Genomic DNA, 17657 nt, shown 5'->3' with positions numbered 1-17657 from the left:
AACGGCGGCACGCGGAAAGGAGCGTTTATCGGGCGTTTATCGTTGTCCCTGCCGGCCGTCATACGTTTGGAATGCTCGTTAGTGGTCATTTCGAACTGATTTAGATTAACGGTGTTACGTTTCTCGAGTACTATCACGGTCACCTCTTTGACTGATAACCACGTCGGGGTCACCACTTTGAGGGGATATGTCGTGATAGGGTCGGAAGGAAAACTCAGATTTACTGAACGACAAATGTTTATTCACTCTAATGTCAATGAGTACACTTGATGCAGGATTCGCGATTGTATTCGGTTCGCGAAGTCGCGGTTATAAGATAGAGCGTGGATAGCTACGATTCGAGATACGCTGCGAGTGCGGACAATGATTGCATGAGATGTCGAGAGCTTAGATAGTTATTCGGCACGAACCGTGTAAGTACAACGATCGTGATATGTCGACTCGCGGTAATAGACTGACTTCTTGTCGCGATGCTGTTGCGGAGGAAGGCTCGTTGGGATGTGTCTAGGGATGCGAAGGCATCGGATTCGTTGAGAAAAATTTTGGTTCGGAAAGTGAGGGAAATGTACGTTAATGTTTATTGGCTAATTCGTGTTGGTCGTTGGAAAAGGATGCTAGGTGGGAGAAGGGGGGCTCGAACCGTGTAAGTATAACGCTCGTTATATATCGACTCGCGGTAGTAGACTGACTTTTTGTCGCGATGCTGCTGCGGGGGAAGACTCGTTGGGATGTGTCTAGGGATGCGAAGGCATCGGATTCGTTGAGAAAAGCTTTGCTTCGGAAAGTGAGGGAAATGTACGTTAATGTTTATTGGCTAATTCGTGTTGGTCGTTGGAAAAGGATGCTAGCTGCCCTTTAGAGGGTGTTGCCAGCGGGCAGCATCCTACGAGAGAGATAGCAGATTTCTCGTGTGTCCCCGTGGTAGGTGGTCGACTTCGAGACTGATAAACCAAGACTGTTTGTCTCTTTGGAGGACCTTAGCTAAAATAAATACTAAGATTTATAGCGGTCCTTAGGCTAGCTGGAAATATTCGGTACGAATGTATCGACATATGGCAATTATCTTGTCCGCAGGTATAGGGCCTTTGTGTCGTGCGTCACGCGACGTAAACTGTTGGGAAGTTTACTGTCAAGTGCCGCCACAGTATCAAGAGAATAATTAAATATTCCACTTAGATCGTATACTTCTTGTATGTACATACAAAATTTTCCCGCTAATCTAAAACACTTCATAAGATAGAGAGCTTCTGGAAATTCGGACACAGAGAGTGCATAAAATACAAGATAAGTCTCGTGTCTTTCAAAATTATTTTTTATTCGCTAAAAACGTCCTGTGTACTCATGCAATCACATGCAACCTCGAAACTTCACTTATTTTTTATCACTTTCCAATTCAATACACTGTTTCTGCATTTTTGACTATATATAAGAGAAATTTCAATTCAGCCAAAGGTATACTTACAGATTACAGATTCCTATACGACTCAGTAAAAATTTATCCGCACTCCAGATAGTTAAAACTTCTGTCGACCGTATTGACCCATCTGCACTCTTCGTATGACGTCATTATCTGTTCAGTGCTGCTGTGTAGGTTTCATTGTGTTACGTCAATTCGTTTGTGACCGTTGCGCGAGTAATGGCGCTTTGCAATGGTGATTTGCAGGAAAACAGTGCAGGATGCGGTGATTCGTTTCTTGTGGTCGGAGGCTATGTTTGATGCCTATATTTATCAAAGATTTAATGCACATTATGGAGAAAGTGTTTTGTCACGAAGTGTGTTCGAATGGGCACAAAAGTTCAAAGAAGATCGCACAAGTGTTATGAAAAAACAGCTGGACGCCCGTCCACATCCACGATGACAACATTGAACGTGCTCATGAACTTATGCTCTATGGAATCGACGAGTGACACTGGATAATGTGGCAAATCAGTTGCAAATCAGCCACGGCTCTGCTTATGCAATAGTGCACGACAGATTTGGGTTTTAAAGAGTTTGTGCGAGATGGATGCCGAAAAAGCTGATGAAAAGGTGAAGACGACGATGCATTCGTGGTTCGCAGCCCAGCCCAAAACATTTTTTAATGAGAAAATATGAAGGTCCTTCAGCAAATGGACAAAGTGTATACAGAAATTGAGTGATTAAATAAAGTGATACATCAAAAAATGATGTATGTCTTTTTTGACAATTGCTTAAAATAAATTCTACACCGACAGAGCGGGTAACTTTTTACTCATCCTCGTAAGACACTTAAATTTCCAATCTATTATGATGAATAAAAGAGCTTATACTATTAAATCTAATTGTATTTTGTTGCATGAGAGTACACGTGTATGTGATGTCCATTACCTTCATATCCCCTTGAACGCTTCAATATTGCGCATATATACTATATTTTGTACAGCTTCTATAAAATTTTGTATGTTTGTTTAGGCTGTTAATTTAGAGGCTGGAGTACAAAGAAGTGGCACAATGATGAGGGCTGATGACATTTATAATTATCAAGGAATCACCCCTACATTCGCTCAGGTATATATCGTTGACTATAATGTATTTAACATATATGATTGTTAGAATATTAATAATTAATTTTTAATTCTATCAGAATTTTAATGAAACTGTCCCTTGGGAAGGAAGAACTGATACCTTGATATCACGGTTTGTACATCCTATATATACGACAAATTTTAGAACATTATATAACGAAGAACCAGATCGTCGTGGCCATGTGATGTGAATAAAAGGACTTGAATTTGATGATATTTTTATAATGTTAGATAACATAACTAAGTATCTTCACAGTAAGATAGGATGACATGGTTTACATGATCTTAATGTTGTTCACTTGAGCGATGATATTATAAGGAAAAGTGTAATATCACAGGTAGGATGATTCATAATTTAGAACTACTAACTCATGTATGTATTAAAAATTAAAGAAATATATTAAATTTTATAGGATATTTATGTTTAGTAACCAGTAATTCAGAGATTGGTATTCATGGTTACTATAACGAGGCTGTAGAAACGCACCCTTTCTTCTTTGCAAATGGTCCTGTATTTATGTCTAAGCCGAAACTGGAACCTCTGAATAATTTAGATTTATTCTTGTTATTTTCTAAAATACTTATCTACAGTATACCATAAGGAATGATACCGTATCACACCTAATCAAGTGCCTTAAGAAACATCAACAGGATATCACAGTAATCCCTTATCGACTGATATGTAAGTAAAAGTTATGTGTCATTGTTATACACAGTTATGTGTTATTGTTATACACAGTTATTTATGATTTTCTATTAATTCAGTTGTAGCCACTACAATATCTATGACACTGGTAGTAATTATAAGAACAATAATGATGTTCTATAAGAGGAAATGATGATTAGGAACAAAAACTTACAGGTAAGTCAAAGTATATGTTATTTGCCATTTGAAAAGAAAGTTACTAACTTAGAATTTTTTGATAAATAATAATTGTGCAAAATATATTGGATTTCAAATTTGTCAAAAATTGAAATTTAAGAAGCATTGTAATAATATAACATTAATATTTTGATTTTTCAGGAGATATCATGCGGTGGATGCATAATATGTAAAAAATATTAAGCAGCATATGAATTTTCATATTGCGTAGAGATAACAAAATGAATTTTAAAAAATGTCGACATGGTAATAAGAAATAGCATCATGACAAAGAATATATAAACACAGTTTCATTTTTTATAAATAAAAATTTGTTGTTCCAGATTTTGAAATATAGTGAAACGTTTAATTAGTATCTTAATATCTTTAAATAATTATTATTTTAGAATCAATTGTAATTGTATCATACGTACTTTTGAATTCGTGCAAGGAACATATGTAATTTTGAAGTAGTTATTATTAGGAAATTGTTAGACGCGAACAGTATGCGAAAAGTTAGTATGTAGTGTAATAATTATCAATCAAAACACAAGAATTAAATTCTTTAGGAAAAAATTTCCGGAATTTCTTATTTACATGATTATAAAGAAATCCATAATAAGAAGGAGCTGCTTTCTAATACTTCTCTTCCTTGTAATGCCTACTTTAATAATAACGAGGTTCGCTTTTTTGTTTTTAGAGGGATACTGGAAAATTTGAAAGTACAGTACCATTGGGAAGAAAATCACGATATTGAAAACGATATTTGCAAGTAAATTTCCAAAAAATCTGTTTTCAAATTTTCGCTTTCTATTTCACATTAAAAGAAAGGGCTGCCTTCTTTTTCTGCAAGACAAAACAAACATTCTGAATCTCGTATCAATGAATGATGTCAATAAGTTATTTTTCTTTTCAGATTGAACAATATTCCAGATTTATTCATAATTTCATACTACGCGAAGAATAGACTTTCATAGGTATATAAAGGAAATATTAAATATAGGAAAACTCTTTTTCGTTGTAGGTGACATATACTTCATTTATTGCGCGGTTATATGTATTTTTGAACACATATAAATGAGAAACTATTCCTGTGATAAAAAAGGAAGCAGAATTGATATCTTTGAATGACTTTAAATAACGTATATAAACTTATGAACAATCAGTCATCATTAATTCGTATTTTAGGTGTACACACAGATTTGTTAAATTTTCCATAAAATGTACTTCCTGTACGAACGTTTTATTCTTCCAAATTTTACGATACTATGTCTCATATAATAACTATATGGATTAAACGTAATATAAATGATCCGAAAATAGACTCGAACGACATTAATTGTCTTTCTATTTATACCAATATCGAGAATACAAGTAAAGCTGGAGCAATAGTATGCAAGAACGGACTATTTATTATTTTAAACCAAATCATAGCATATTCAGAATGCACAGTATTATCATGAAATGTAAATGAATCAGTTGTAAACGAACGATTTTACTGTAAAATCATTGCCTCCTTTTTTTCATCTGAAATATAGCAGCAAGTACTCATTCTTTTAATATATAATAAAACGAGATATCTTTATAAAGTCACATATGTCATCACTGGTAACTGTTGTCTCGTATGACACCAAATATACCGTTAGTATGGAATGATATTTTTATGAAGATATACTTTAATGATAGATTTTATGAATGAAACGTTATATAAGAAAAATTATCTCTTGTTATTCTATGAAGTGTAGTAGCTAATGAAGATTAATTTTACGAAGTATTAGAGCAAAAGAGAATTAAAAAATTAAAAAGATCTAAATAAGATTGTTCGTGTGGCTTAATTATCTCAATTCTGGTACACCACTTGTTACATTCCAACTAATTAGCGCTAAACAATAACTTGCAAATATTAAAGATATTAACACCTTAATATTAACACCTAAAGGTTTTCAGGAAATTGTATAATATTTGATTATTGTATATCTAGTCATTGATTGATAAAATTTCTTGTATAAGCATAGATCGAGGTTGACGTCATACGCAGATTGCATTACAGGTATCGTTTTAATTTATTTTATGGCTAGAATCATTTGAATATTATACGAATAATTATTTCCATTCGAACGATTAATAAATCACGTACCTATATAAGATATATTATGAAAAAGACGTGACGAAACAAAAAAATATTGGGAATTCCGTTGTCATTAATTCCGTTGCTTCCTAAGATATTTGCTCGATTCCGGGAACGTGGCAACGAAGGGAATTCCATTCGTAGGAAAATACGGAGCATCCGTGGCTAGAATATGGCAAAGAAGAGATTGATTCCCGAAAAAAGAGTAACGATGTGTCAGTCTCTCTCTCGAGTGCGTATATATTATATACAGAGATGTACGACATACTGTTAACGTATGATAGCGCGAGCGTGAAGTATCACTTTTGGAGCATTGCGAAATTTTCGTAAAAATGGGCATCGTTGAGTGGCATCTCTTAGTTAACCATCAAGCGTACAAGTAGAAGATTCTTAAGATTTACGTGATTGATTTCTGATAATTCGGTGCCTACAAATCAATGACTTTTAAGATGAATTATAGTTGCACACGCAAACACGAGCAGTTTTCACCGCAAAGGTTACTTTTATGTAATGTTGTACGCGCGAAAGTTTTCATTTCTGTTACCACGCTATTGCTGTTTTGTAAATTTTAGTAGCACAACTATCGGTAATGTGCGATAAAACATGCTATATAATAGATAATTGTAAGTGAAATGACAAGGCGATGGTATAAATAGGTACTTCGACGAAAGTTGGTACAAGTATATCTACGATTCTCAGGAGTGGTGAGGTAAGTAGGAACGAAATATACAATAAGAATTGAATTTATATAGAGTATTTTGTTATAAATCTTCCTATGTACCTATAGAAACGTGTTTAATATTTACGAGTACCCAGATTTTTCTATTAAAAGTTATCTGAAATTAATGATTTTCCTGATTTGTACCTTTCTCCTAAGTTTCTTGTAGTCGTCTTACTAACTCAACAGAAATCAACGTTAATTTTACAAAAAGCGCTATGGAGCTCTTTAGCGATTTGCACAAATGAAAATTTTGAAGCTTGTCACTGCGACGAGTTTGATCGTTCTAGTGTTATACTAAACAATTTTCAAACATGAAATTACACAGAAACGTATGTCGATGATATTTGTCATTCCTACGATCTATTTCACATAATCGTGCTTCCTGTCTAATGCAAATTCAATTTATAATACGAACTCGGTTTCCTTTATTGTTGTCAGTCTTTCTAAATCGCCACAGTTTTTCGCTCTTTGTTGCAAAACATTGAATCATAGTGTGAACCAAGTTTCTTTTATTAGATTCATTCATTGTTATCAGTCCTGCGTCTTTTCGATTCGTCACTTTTTTATTTTAGGACGATGACTGGCTTCAATATACTGTTCGCATGTTTGGCGTTAATTGTTCTGCATCCATCGGTTCAAGCGGGGCGCACTAAAGGTTTGCACTTTAAGTTGTCTTTTTCCATACTGCAGATTGCAGTACGATCTCGCCACACAGCCTTTATCAGTGAAAAAAGCGAAGTCACGCGTGACCACATAAAATTGAATGGAACACGTTTGATTTTTTATTTTCGAGATGGTCACGAAGTTAATGGTCACGAAGTTACTGGGAAAATTCCACCTAAGTATTCACCTCTTCACCGGTTTTGTTTCTGTAAAATTCCTCGTTAACTTCGCGAATATTCCAACGACTCGCTTCACGTAGAAAACAAACGTGATAACCAGGATAATCGTGAAACAACCAGCGAGGACGAATTAATTCATCACTCTACTGTCAATTCTCTAAATATAATAACTTCTTTCACTATAAATGTTTTATAGCAACCTCGAATGTGCCCTTGCGTCCACCACACTGTGGTTTTAGCAACGTTACGCATACCAGGGTGGTTGGCGGTAAACCAGCTAAACTTGGTACGTTTTATGTCTTTCTTTTCGATTAATCTTTCCGTTTAATTAGAAGCGATTTACTATGAAGCATGAACTTGAAAGGCACTAGCCAGCATATCAAAGTACAGTATGGACAGAGATCGAAAATTGTTAGGGGAGAAATTATATGTTTGAACTTATGAGTTCCGTATAATTCAAGTAGAAATTATATGGAATTATCTAATACTTGTTATTACATTGAAGTCAAAATTTAATTTCTCTTTTAATCAAATCTTTATTTGAGAGTATTTGTACGTATTGTCCTTTGCATGATCGAATATCGAATACATAATAATAGCGTTTAACTCATGACGCGAGAGGAAATTATGCATGTTCACAACTATACTATTGCATTTCAGGTGCTTGGCCATGGATCGCTGCATTAGGTTATATTGATTGCGATGAACCAGATGGAGAACCGTTTTGGGGCTGCGGAGGTTCCCTGATATCGGCTAGGCATGTTTTGACTGCAGCACATTGCGTAGAAATTTTTGGATTGTACGTGGTTCGTATCGGGGACTTAGATCTAGGACGAGATGATGATGGAGCGCATCCTGTTCAAATAGAAATCGAATATGTACTAGAACATCCTAATTATACTAACGGTACACACCATGATGATATTGCTATTCTTAAACTGAAGAAAGATGTTCCATTTTCGGGTAAGTCTTCAAATATTATTGAGTTTCTAATATCTATGCTACTGGGTATTACTGAAGTATCATTTCGTTAAATTTCTTACTGTATATGTATATTGTATTATAAAACGTGTAGAATTCTTCCTTATACATCTCGTCCCTCGTTTTCTTCACTATGATTTATTTCCTTACTTTTCAGAATACATACGTCCTATTTGTCTCCCCATAGACCAGCCCTTACGAAATAACAACTTCGAGGGTTTCCATCCTTTCGTTGCTGGATGGGGAGCGGTAGGATATGGTAAGTAATACTAATTTCATAACAAAATGAAATTTGTTCCAGTTCTAAATGTCCCTCTCATTTTCTTCGTAGGTGGAAATTTGAGTGACGCATTACTGGAAGTACAAGTGCCAGTGATTAGCAACACCGAATGCAAGAAAGGTTATTGGCCAATTGACAAGCAGCGTATCACCACAAAAGTAATATGCGCCGGCGAGAAAGGAAAGGATGCTTGTCAAGTAATTAAATAACAGATTTACCATAAATTATACAGTATCTGATGATAACTCAATTCGAATCAACGTCAAATCGAGTTCTTAAATATTGGAAATATTATTAAAGTTAACTTAAGACTTTTGTCCACTTCTCACACATCATTATTATATTTAATATAATTTCTTTCTAATCTTAGTTTTTCTCAAAATACATATAACATATACATTAAAAATTGGAATATATCAATACATAAATTAATAATAGATTGTTACTGCATATAAGTATAATTTCAATATAATTCGATAGAAATATTTCAGTAATCTTGATTAAAAATTTAACGATCGTTTCAGGGTGACAGCGGCGGACCACTGATAATACCACAGCAATTCACCTACTATCTAATAGGTATTTTATCCAGTGGTCACAGGTGTGGCACTGCTAGATTTCCCGCCGTTTACACTAGGGTCACGTCGTACTTTGACGACTTCATTCTGCCAGTGTTGCAAAATTATTAGTGTCTCATAAATATAATTTTTCGTGTACGAGAAGCAAAGCTGGAATTTATAATTGTGGTGATAAGAGCCAGCTCAGACTTATTGTTTTGTATGGCACGGATTATAGCCTTAACATGCATGAAATGTCACTTTGAAGCGACACTAATTTTTTAGACACGCTAAAAATGCACGACATAGAGATATAAAAATGATAAACGAACATTAATTAAATTACTATTTCCGCTTCTTCTTTTTTGATGGTAATAATAAATCAACTTTCGCAAAGCTTTTATAAATCTTATTTCTGATGTATCAAGAGCATATTCCACATAGAATGTTTACTCTTTGTATGTACATGCAAAATTTCGGACTACTCTGAAACATTTCATAAGATAGAGAGCTCCTAGAAGTTCCAGAAACAAAGATAAATCTCGCGTCTTTCAAAACTATTGTTTTCCGTTGAAAATTTTCTGTCTATTCCTGAAATTACGCGAATCCTCGAAATTTTACTTATTCTTTTATCACTTCCTAATTAAATACACTCTTTCTGCATGTTTAGCTGTATGTAACAGAAATTTCCATTCAGCCAGAGGTATACTTATACATTACAGATATTTACAAAACACTTTAATTCCCAATCTATTATGATGCATAAAAAAATTTATAATGTTAAATCTATTCGTATTTTATTGCGTGTAAGTATAGATATAGTGACGTACATTATCTTTGAACGTATATTACCATTACTCCGTTGAATGCTTCAATATTGCGCATATTTACCGTATTTTATACAGACTTTGTAAAAGTACTTTGTATGATTCTTCAGATTATTAATCAAAACGCTGGTGCATAAAGAAGTGGTACAATGATGTGTAGTCTAGTGTCATTTGTGAATATCAAGGAGTCTCCCCTACATTTGCTCAAGTATATATCTTTGACTATACTCTATTGAAAATGTATAATTATTAGAGTATGAATAATTAATTTTTAATTCTATCAGAATTTTAATGAGATTGTACCTTGGGAAAAAAGAATTAATACCTTGATATCATATATACAATAAATTTTGGAACATTATACAATGAAGGGTCAAATTATCATGGTCATGTGATTGGAATAAAAGGACCTCAATTTGATGATATTCTTAGGAAATTAGATAATATAACTAGGTATATGATATTCACAATAAGATAGAATACCATAGTTTACATGATCTTAGTATTGTTCATTTAAATGATCATGGAATAGCAACTGTTAAGTTAGACAGCATAATAGATTTTACAAACTATGTTAACAGCTCTGATTACAAATCTGTGGTTACCTCCCCAAGATTACACATTTTCTCCAATTCTGGTATGTTGCTTCATCGTACGAGCTATTAAGTCTATTTAAATTATTAGTAACAGATTCCTTTTTCTGCAACTCAAAACAAAAATTCTGAATCTCATATGGATGAATGATGTTAATAATTTGTGTCTCTTTTCAGATTAAACAATTTTCCGGATTTATTCATAATTTCGAAGAATATACTGGTATTCAAAGAATGAGGAAAAGAATGGACCAGTATAGGAAATCTCTTTTTCATTGTAGGTGACATATACTTCATTCATTGCATGGTTCAACGTATTTTTGAACACATGTAACTGGGAAAATTCTTGTGTGATTTAAAAAAAGGAGGAGAATTGATACCTTCGAATGACATTAGAAATATTTCAATATAAGCACCATTGTCGAAGAATTACAAGATTTTCGTAAAAGTGAGCATGAAAAAGTTTAAAAACATCTCTCATCGTGACAGGTATCTCTCAATTAGCCGTCAAGTGTGTAAGTAAAAGGGTCGTAAGATTGATCGAATTTGGTTTTTGATAATTCTGTGACTACAGATCAATCATTTTTAAGATCAATTAAAGTTGCACTTGTCACACAGGTAAACAGTTTTTATAGTAGAAGTAACTTTTATGTGATGTGTTACGTACAAAAGTGTTTATTTCTGTTACCATGTTATTGGTATTTTACAGATTTTAGTACTAGAACTATCAACATGTGATGTTGTGCTATATAATATGTGCTACACTGACTGAATGTGCTATATAATACATAATTGTAAGAGAAACGACAAAATGATGGTATAAATAGGTACTTAAAGAGAAGTTGGTACAATTGTATCTTAGTTTTCCAAGAATGATGAGGTAAGTAGGAATAGAAATAATAAGATTTGAAATAATGATCTATTCCGCGTGCTTGTGCTCCTTTTCTAATGCAAATTCAATCTACACGAACCAAGTTTCCTTTATTGTTATTAGTTCCGCGTCTTTCTAATTCGCCACAGTTTTTAGCTCTTTGTTTCAAAACATTGTGTAGTATAAATAGATAGTTCGACGGGAGTTCTTACAAGTGTATCATCGTTTTCCAAGTGTGGTGAGGTAAGTAGGAACCGATATACAATAAGAATTGAATTTATACAGAGAATATTGTTATAAATCTTCCTATGTACGTATAGAAACGTGTTTTAATACTTACAAGTATCCAGATTTTTCTATTAAAAGTTATCTGAAATTAATGATTTTCCTGATTTGTACCTTTCTCCTAAGTTTCTTGTAGTCGTCTTACTAACTCAACAGAAATTAACGTTAATTTTACAAAAAGAGCTATGGTGCTTTTTAGCGATTTGCACAAATAAAAATTTTGAAGCTTGTCACTGCGACGAGTTTGATCGTTCTAGTGTTATACTAAACAATTTTCAAACATGAAATTACACAGAAACGTATGTCGACGATATTTGTCATTCCTACGATCTATTTCACATGATCGTGCTTCTTTTCTAATGCAAATTCAATTTATAATACGAACTCGGTTTCCTTTATTGTTGTCAGTCTTTCTAAATCGCCACAGTTTTTCGCTCTTTGTTGCAAAACGTTGAATCATAGTGTGAACCAAGTTTCTTTTATTAGATTCATTCATCGTTATCAGTCCTGCGTCTTTTCAATTCGTCACTTTTTTATTTCAGAAAAATGATGGATCGCAAAGTGTTGTTTGCATGTTTGGTGTTAATTACTCTCCTGCATCCATTAATTAATTAATTAAGTTGTCTTTTTCCATGCACTTCAGATTCTAATACGACCTCGTCACGGTACCTTTGAGCTATTTCGAAATTTTACGCGTTTGTTAATTAGCACCGAAAAGAAAGAAGCTACGCAATACCACATAAAATACAAACGATTTTTATAATTTTTTATTTTCGAGATGGCGACGAAGTTAGTGGCAAAACTGAACTTAATTATTCACGTCTACTTCCCCGGTTTAGTTTCCAGAAAAAGATTCGTTAACTTCGCGAATATTCCAACGACCCGTTTTACGTACAAAATGAACGTGATAAACATTGCATCACGTCAATGAAAACTATTGGCGTAATGCCTAAGATAAAGGTGCAAAGATATTCTCGGAATTTCCAATGACAACTTCATAGATTTCTAGTTTAATGTCAGTACTGCACTTGAATCACTTTTACCTAACTGTGTTACATACTGTCGCTGAGAATTTTCCTAATTGCATAAAATGATTCACTAAAAATTGTCCTGAATTCCTAAGAATTTATTTACCGCAAAACTGAGAAAGTGTTTATTTAAAAAATGAGGTTGAAGGTAGTCCTTTTCTTTCAAGTATGGCTAACACAATATCTAATCAATTAAAACTTTATATTTTCACGTCGAAAGTTGCCTGTTGGGCAATCCGGTAGACTTGATCGGCTTTTTATTTCGAAAGTTGAGTAATCGATGTCGCATTCTTACGTATCTTCGAACTGTATAAATGTATATACAATAAATAACAATTTTAAAATTGTTTGATCTAGAATGTACAACACCGAACAATCAAACAGGCAACTGTCTCAACATTAAAACATGTAACCCTCTGCAAGAAATACTGCAGACACAGGGTCATACAGCTACCGATTTTTTGAGGCAATCACTATGCAGATATGGGGGCCATGATCCGATCATTTGTTGTCCAAACGATCCAAACAAGGAGAAGAGAGGGATTTTAATAGAAACTGTGTATAAGTACGTGACCATATTGTGTCCACCATATTGTGGTTTCAGCAACGGCGAGCATACCAGGGTGGTTGGTGGTAAACCAGCTAAGCTTGGTACGTTTTATCTGTTCCTTTCCGATTAATAATAAGCGATTTACTACGAAAAATGAACTTTAAAGGTACTTACGCGAGAGAAAATGATGTATGTTCACAACTATGTCTATTGCGTTTTAGGTGCTTGGCCGTGGATCGCTGCATTAGGTTTTCGTAATCCCCAAAACCCAGATACTGAACCAGAATGGAAATGCGGAGGTTCCCTGATATCGGCTAGGCATGTTTTGACCGCAGCACATTGTGCAATACGCAGTGACTTGTACGTGGTTCGTATCGGAGACTTAAACCTAAACGAGAATGACGACGGAGCGCATCCTATTCAAATGGGATTCGAATCTAAACTAATACACCCTGATTATACTCCCAATATACACAATCATGATATTGCCATTCTTAGATTGGTGGAGGAGGTGCCATTTTCGAGTAAGTCCTCAAATATTGTTGAGTATATGCTATTGAGTATTAATGGAGAATCGTTTCCTAAAATTTCTTACCGTACACACATATTGTATCATAAAACATGTACTATTCTTTCTTATACTTTTCGTCATTCATTTCCTTCACTTTCATTTGTTTTCTTATTTTTCAGAGTACATACATCCCATTTGTCTCCCCATTGAGGAGTCCCTACGAAATAAAAACTTCGTGGGCTATAACCCCCTTGTTGCTGGATGGGGAGCATTAAGATATAGTAAGTGATAACAATTTTACAATAAAATTAAACAGTTCCAGTCTTAAATGTCTTTCTCATTTTCTTCGTAGGAGGACCACGAAGTGATGTATTAATGGAAGTATAAGTGCCAGTGGTTAGCAACGCCGAATGCAAGACAGCTTATTCCAAATTTCCTAATGCACCTATCACTGATGGTGTAATATGCGCCGGGTATGCTCAGGGTGGAAAGGATGCTTGTACTGTAATTAAGTAACAGATTAACAACAAATTATACGGTGTCTGAAGACGCATTAATTCGAATCAACATCAAATCGACGTCTTAAACTTTAAAAATAATGGATAAACACAATTTAATAGTTTAGTTTAATATTTAATAGTTATTTAATAGTTAAATAGTTATGGTATTTAATCTAATTTCCTTCTAATCTTAGTTATAGCATAATTATTTCAATATAATTCGATTGATATATTTCAGTATCTTTGATTAAAAATTTAACGATCGTTTAAGGGTGACAGCGGCGGACCACTGATGATACGATAGCAATTAACCTTCTATCTAATAGGTGCTGTGTCTTATGGTCATGCGTGTGCTGTAGCTGGATATCCTGGTGTTTACACTAGGATCACTTCGTACCTCGACAACTTCATTCTCCCAGCGTTGCAATAATACGATTATTACTGTTCCATAAATGTCATTTTTCGTGTACGAAAGGTAAAGTTGGATTTTCTTATTGTGGAGATAAGAGACAGCTCAAATTTATATTGTTTTTTACGTCAAGAATTATAGTCTTAAAATGCATGAAATGTAACATCGAAACTACACTAATTTTTTACGTACGTTATACTTGTACCACTTAGATACGTAAAGATTATAAACGATCATTAAATAAATTTCCATTAATCATATTTATACTAATTTTGATAATAATAAACCAACTCTCTGAAGGTTTCTATAAATTTTCTTTCTGATGTATCAAGAGCCTGATTAAATATTCCATTTAAAACGTATACTTCTTGTATGTAAATACAAAATTTTCCGGCTAATCTAAAACGCTTCATAAGATAGGGAGCTTCTAGAGGTTGGGACACAGAAAGTTCATAAAATACAAGATAAATCTCGAGTCTTCCAAAACTATTTTTTATTCGCTAAAAATGTCCTGTATGCACATGCAATCACGTGCAACATCGAAACTTCACTTATTTTTTATCACTTTTCAATTCAATACACTGTTTCTGCATTTTTGACTATATGTGTAATATCAAAAAAAAGGGGGGGGGGTATACGCTTGGTCTATCATATATTTAAGTTTGAGTTTTCTCGGGATAGTATAAGTTGTAAATTTAAGATATAAACTAAGAATCGTAAGAGTGCTGAGGAAGAGAGAAAGAGAGAGAGAGAGAGAGAGAGTGTGTGTGTGTAAGTAAGAGGGTATGCCTTGGTGACGTCAAAGCCAAATGAGTAATGGAGTGTTGAGGCTCAGTATTTTTTGACCTGGGAAGATAGACGTTGTAAGCCGAGTGTTAGACGTAGGAAAATATTTTTTTTTATTATTATTTATTAAAATTACAATGAATTCTCGCGTTGAGAATTTTCAGTAATTTTTCTGGCGTGGCGCAATAACATGGCTAATTATTTATAATAAGTTAATACTTGTTATAGATAAGTATAATTTGTAGTCAGTTTTTGGGTATTGCTTGTTAAAATAAAACTAAACTTCACTTCAAATAGAACATCCTTTCTTGTCCTTACTCTAGACTATTTAGATACTACATATGTAAGAGAAATTTCCATTCAGCCAAAGGTATACTTACACATTGCAGATACTTACGAGACATAAACTCCCAAACTATTGTGACGAATAAAAAATGCCAGCAACACAACTGATAAACGCTGCTCCATACTCAGCACAACAGCGCAAGAAGTTACAAACTTAATTATGGCAACAAAGACAAGTAAAGCACCAGGATTTGACTTGATCAATGGAAAAATCTTAAAGAACCTTCCCCCAAAGGCAATAAGACTAACAACGATAATATTAACGCAAATCTAAGAATACGTTCCTGCACTATGGAAAATAGCACAGATCGGAATGTTACCCAAACCAAACAAAAACCTACATCTAACTGCATCCTACAGGTCAATATCATTAGTACCTGCATTTTCCAAATTACTAGCAGAAATAAAATATAACCGCCTAAAACCAAGAATAGAAAAAGAAAAACTAATACCGGACCATCAATTTGGATTCAGGAATAAACACTCCACAATAGAACAAATGCACAGACTCGTCAATGAAATCTTACAGGCGCTGGAAACAAAACAATATTGCACGGCACTCTTTATGGACATCGAAAAAGCATTTAACAAAGTTAACCATGAAAAACTTCTTCAAACATTCAAAAAGCAATTTCCAGAACAAATCTACAAACTACTTAAATCTTATTTAAACAATAGAACCTTTGTAGTAAAAATAAATGGTGCATATTCTCAAATTAAGGATATCAAGGCAGGAGTACCGCAAGGAAGCGTCCTAGGATCAATACTATACACACTATATACAGCAGACATACCAACTGTCAACAGCAAAATACTAACGTTCGCGGACGATACGGCCATATTAGTGAGGCACGCAAATCCAGAAACGGCAGCCGCACTACTACAAGAACACATTACAAAAATAGAAAAGTGGCTGCAAAACAAACAAATAAAAGCGAATACATTTAGACACACACCTTACATGGAAGCATCACATAAAATCAATAATAAACAGAATACGTGAAAAAAGGAAGCAGATGTACTGGTTAACCAATAGAAAATCTAAATTAAGCACAATGAATAAACTAAATCTATACAAAACAATAATCAAACCAATCTGGACATACGGAGTCCCACTATGGGGGACGGCAGCAATGAGTCACATAAATAAAACAGAAACAGAGCAAGTAAAAATTTTAAGGACAATAGTTAACGCTCCATGGTACGTCAGAAATGAAGACATACGAAAAGATTGAAAAATTCCAACAGTCAAAGAGGAAATCGCTAGATATGCAAAAAAGTATAAAGAAAGACTTGTAACACACCCAAACCAGCTGGTTGTTGAAACGAATAAAACCAAAATAGAAAGAAGACTGAAGAAAAAGCATCCCGCAGACCTCACAATAGAAATAAAATAAACAGCTTGGAAAATGGAATCCCGCTGGGGGTAACCATCCACATGTTATATTATTATACCACTAAGCTATAATATTTTGCCAAATGTCCTACTGAACAAATTGTAAAATTTAAATAAATAAATAAATAAATAAAAAAACATTTGTTCAGATATATATGTCGGAGCTGAAAGGACATCGAAGCCTTCCCTTTGGAATTTTGGGAAAAACCCTTAACATTTTAACCTAGATTCTACCATAGCCGTAATTAAGCGATTGTCGTCATTCAATCCGATGGTATTTGTTCGAGATTTGTGATATTGAGCTTAACATTTATTTAGTATTTCAGGTAGAATTTTAATTCAGGAAAAGAATGAATTTCTCTATGAAAATTAAAAAGACAGAATTTCAAATTAGTTCGAAAGCTTCAGTGTTAAATACTTCTATGTTCCGTCCTTGGATTAATTTGACTTTAACTAAGAAATAATAATTACATTAATGTTCGTAAATGCTTGAAAATGCTATATAACAGTATCAGCGTCTTTTAAAAACTTTTTATACTAAAATCTTTATAAAATTGTACTATTTTTTAGACAATTTGAATTCATTATATTATACATTATACATTGTAGTCATTTCTAATTAAGTTACTTTTTCGATGTTT

The 17657-nt window shown here is 33.8% G+C and overlaps 2 protein-coding genes, 1 long non-coding RNA gene and 1 pseudogene across 4 annotated transcripts in view; all 4 read left to right on the top strand.

Moving 5' to 3' along the window:
* LOC143303113 (uncharacterized) overlaps positions 1-17657 on the top strand; it is a 34984-nt gene that overhangs the window by 11595 nt on the left and 5732 nt on the right. The gene's annotated exons all lie outside the window — the stretch shown is intronic.
* Positions 1619-4017, top strand: LOC143303013 (uncharacterized). The gene is made up of 6 exons (XR_013058973.1): positions 1619-2029; positions 2432-2527; positions 2604-2882; positions 2958-3226; positions 3310-3406; positions 3569-4017. It is a non-coding gene; the product is annotated as an uncharacterized LOC143303013 (long non-coding RNA).
* LOC117159166 (venom protease-like) lies at positions 6112-9935 on the top strand. The gene is made up of 7 exons (XM_076620685.1): positions 6112-6243; positions 6828-6910; positions 7294-7383; positions 7758-8060; positions 8236-8337; positions 8410-8555; positions 8883-9935. Exons 2-7 carry the CDS (start codon positions 6832-6834, stop codon positions 9045-9047), a joined length of 885 nt encoding a protein of 294 aa, XP_076476800.1. The 5' UTR covers positions 6112-6243; positions 6828-6831; the 3' UTR covers positions 9048-9935.
* Positions 11461-15649, top strand: LOC117159164 (venom protease-like; annotated as a pseudogene). The gene is made up of 6 exons (XR_013059102.1): positions 11461-12101; positions 12877-13170; positions 13291-13593; positions 13760-13861; positions 13933-14084; positions 14352-15649. The product of XR_013059102.1 is annotated as a venom protease-like (transcript).

This window comes from Bombus vancouverensis, chromosome 8 (genome assembly GCF_051014615.1).
Source record: "Bombus vancouverensis nearcticus chromosome 8, iyBomVanc1_principal, whole genome shotgun sequence".
NCBI classification, from domain to species: domain Eukaryota; kingdom Metazoa; phylum Arthropoda; class Insecta; order Hymenoptera; family Apidae; genus Bombus; species Bombus vancouverensis.
Note: the sequence above shows the minus strand (reverse complement) of the source record. Positions and strands in the feature narration are given on the sequence as shown.

What these genes read in the sequence shown, in the direction of transcription:
- LOC117159166 (XM_076620685.1), top strand. Translation starts at nt 6,832, where the DNA reads ATGACTGGCTTCAATATACTGTTCGCATGTTTGGCGTTAATTGTTCTG. An exon ending in TCAAGCGGGGCGCACTAAAG is followed by an intron (nt 6,911 to 7,293) that starts GTTTGCACTTTA and finishes AATGTTTTATAG; the next exon opens with CAACCTCGAATGTGCCCTTG. An exon ending in AAGGAAAGGATGCTTGTCAA is followed by an intron (nt 8,556 to 8,882) that starts GTAATTAAATAA and finishes CGATCGTTTCAG; the next exon opens with GGTGACAGCGGCGGACCACT.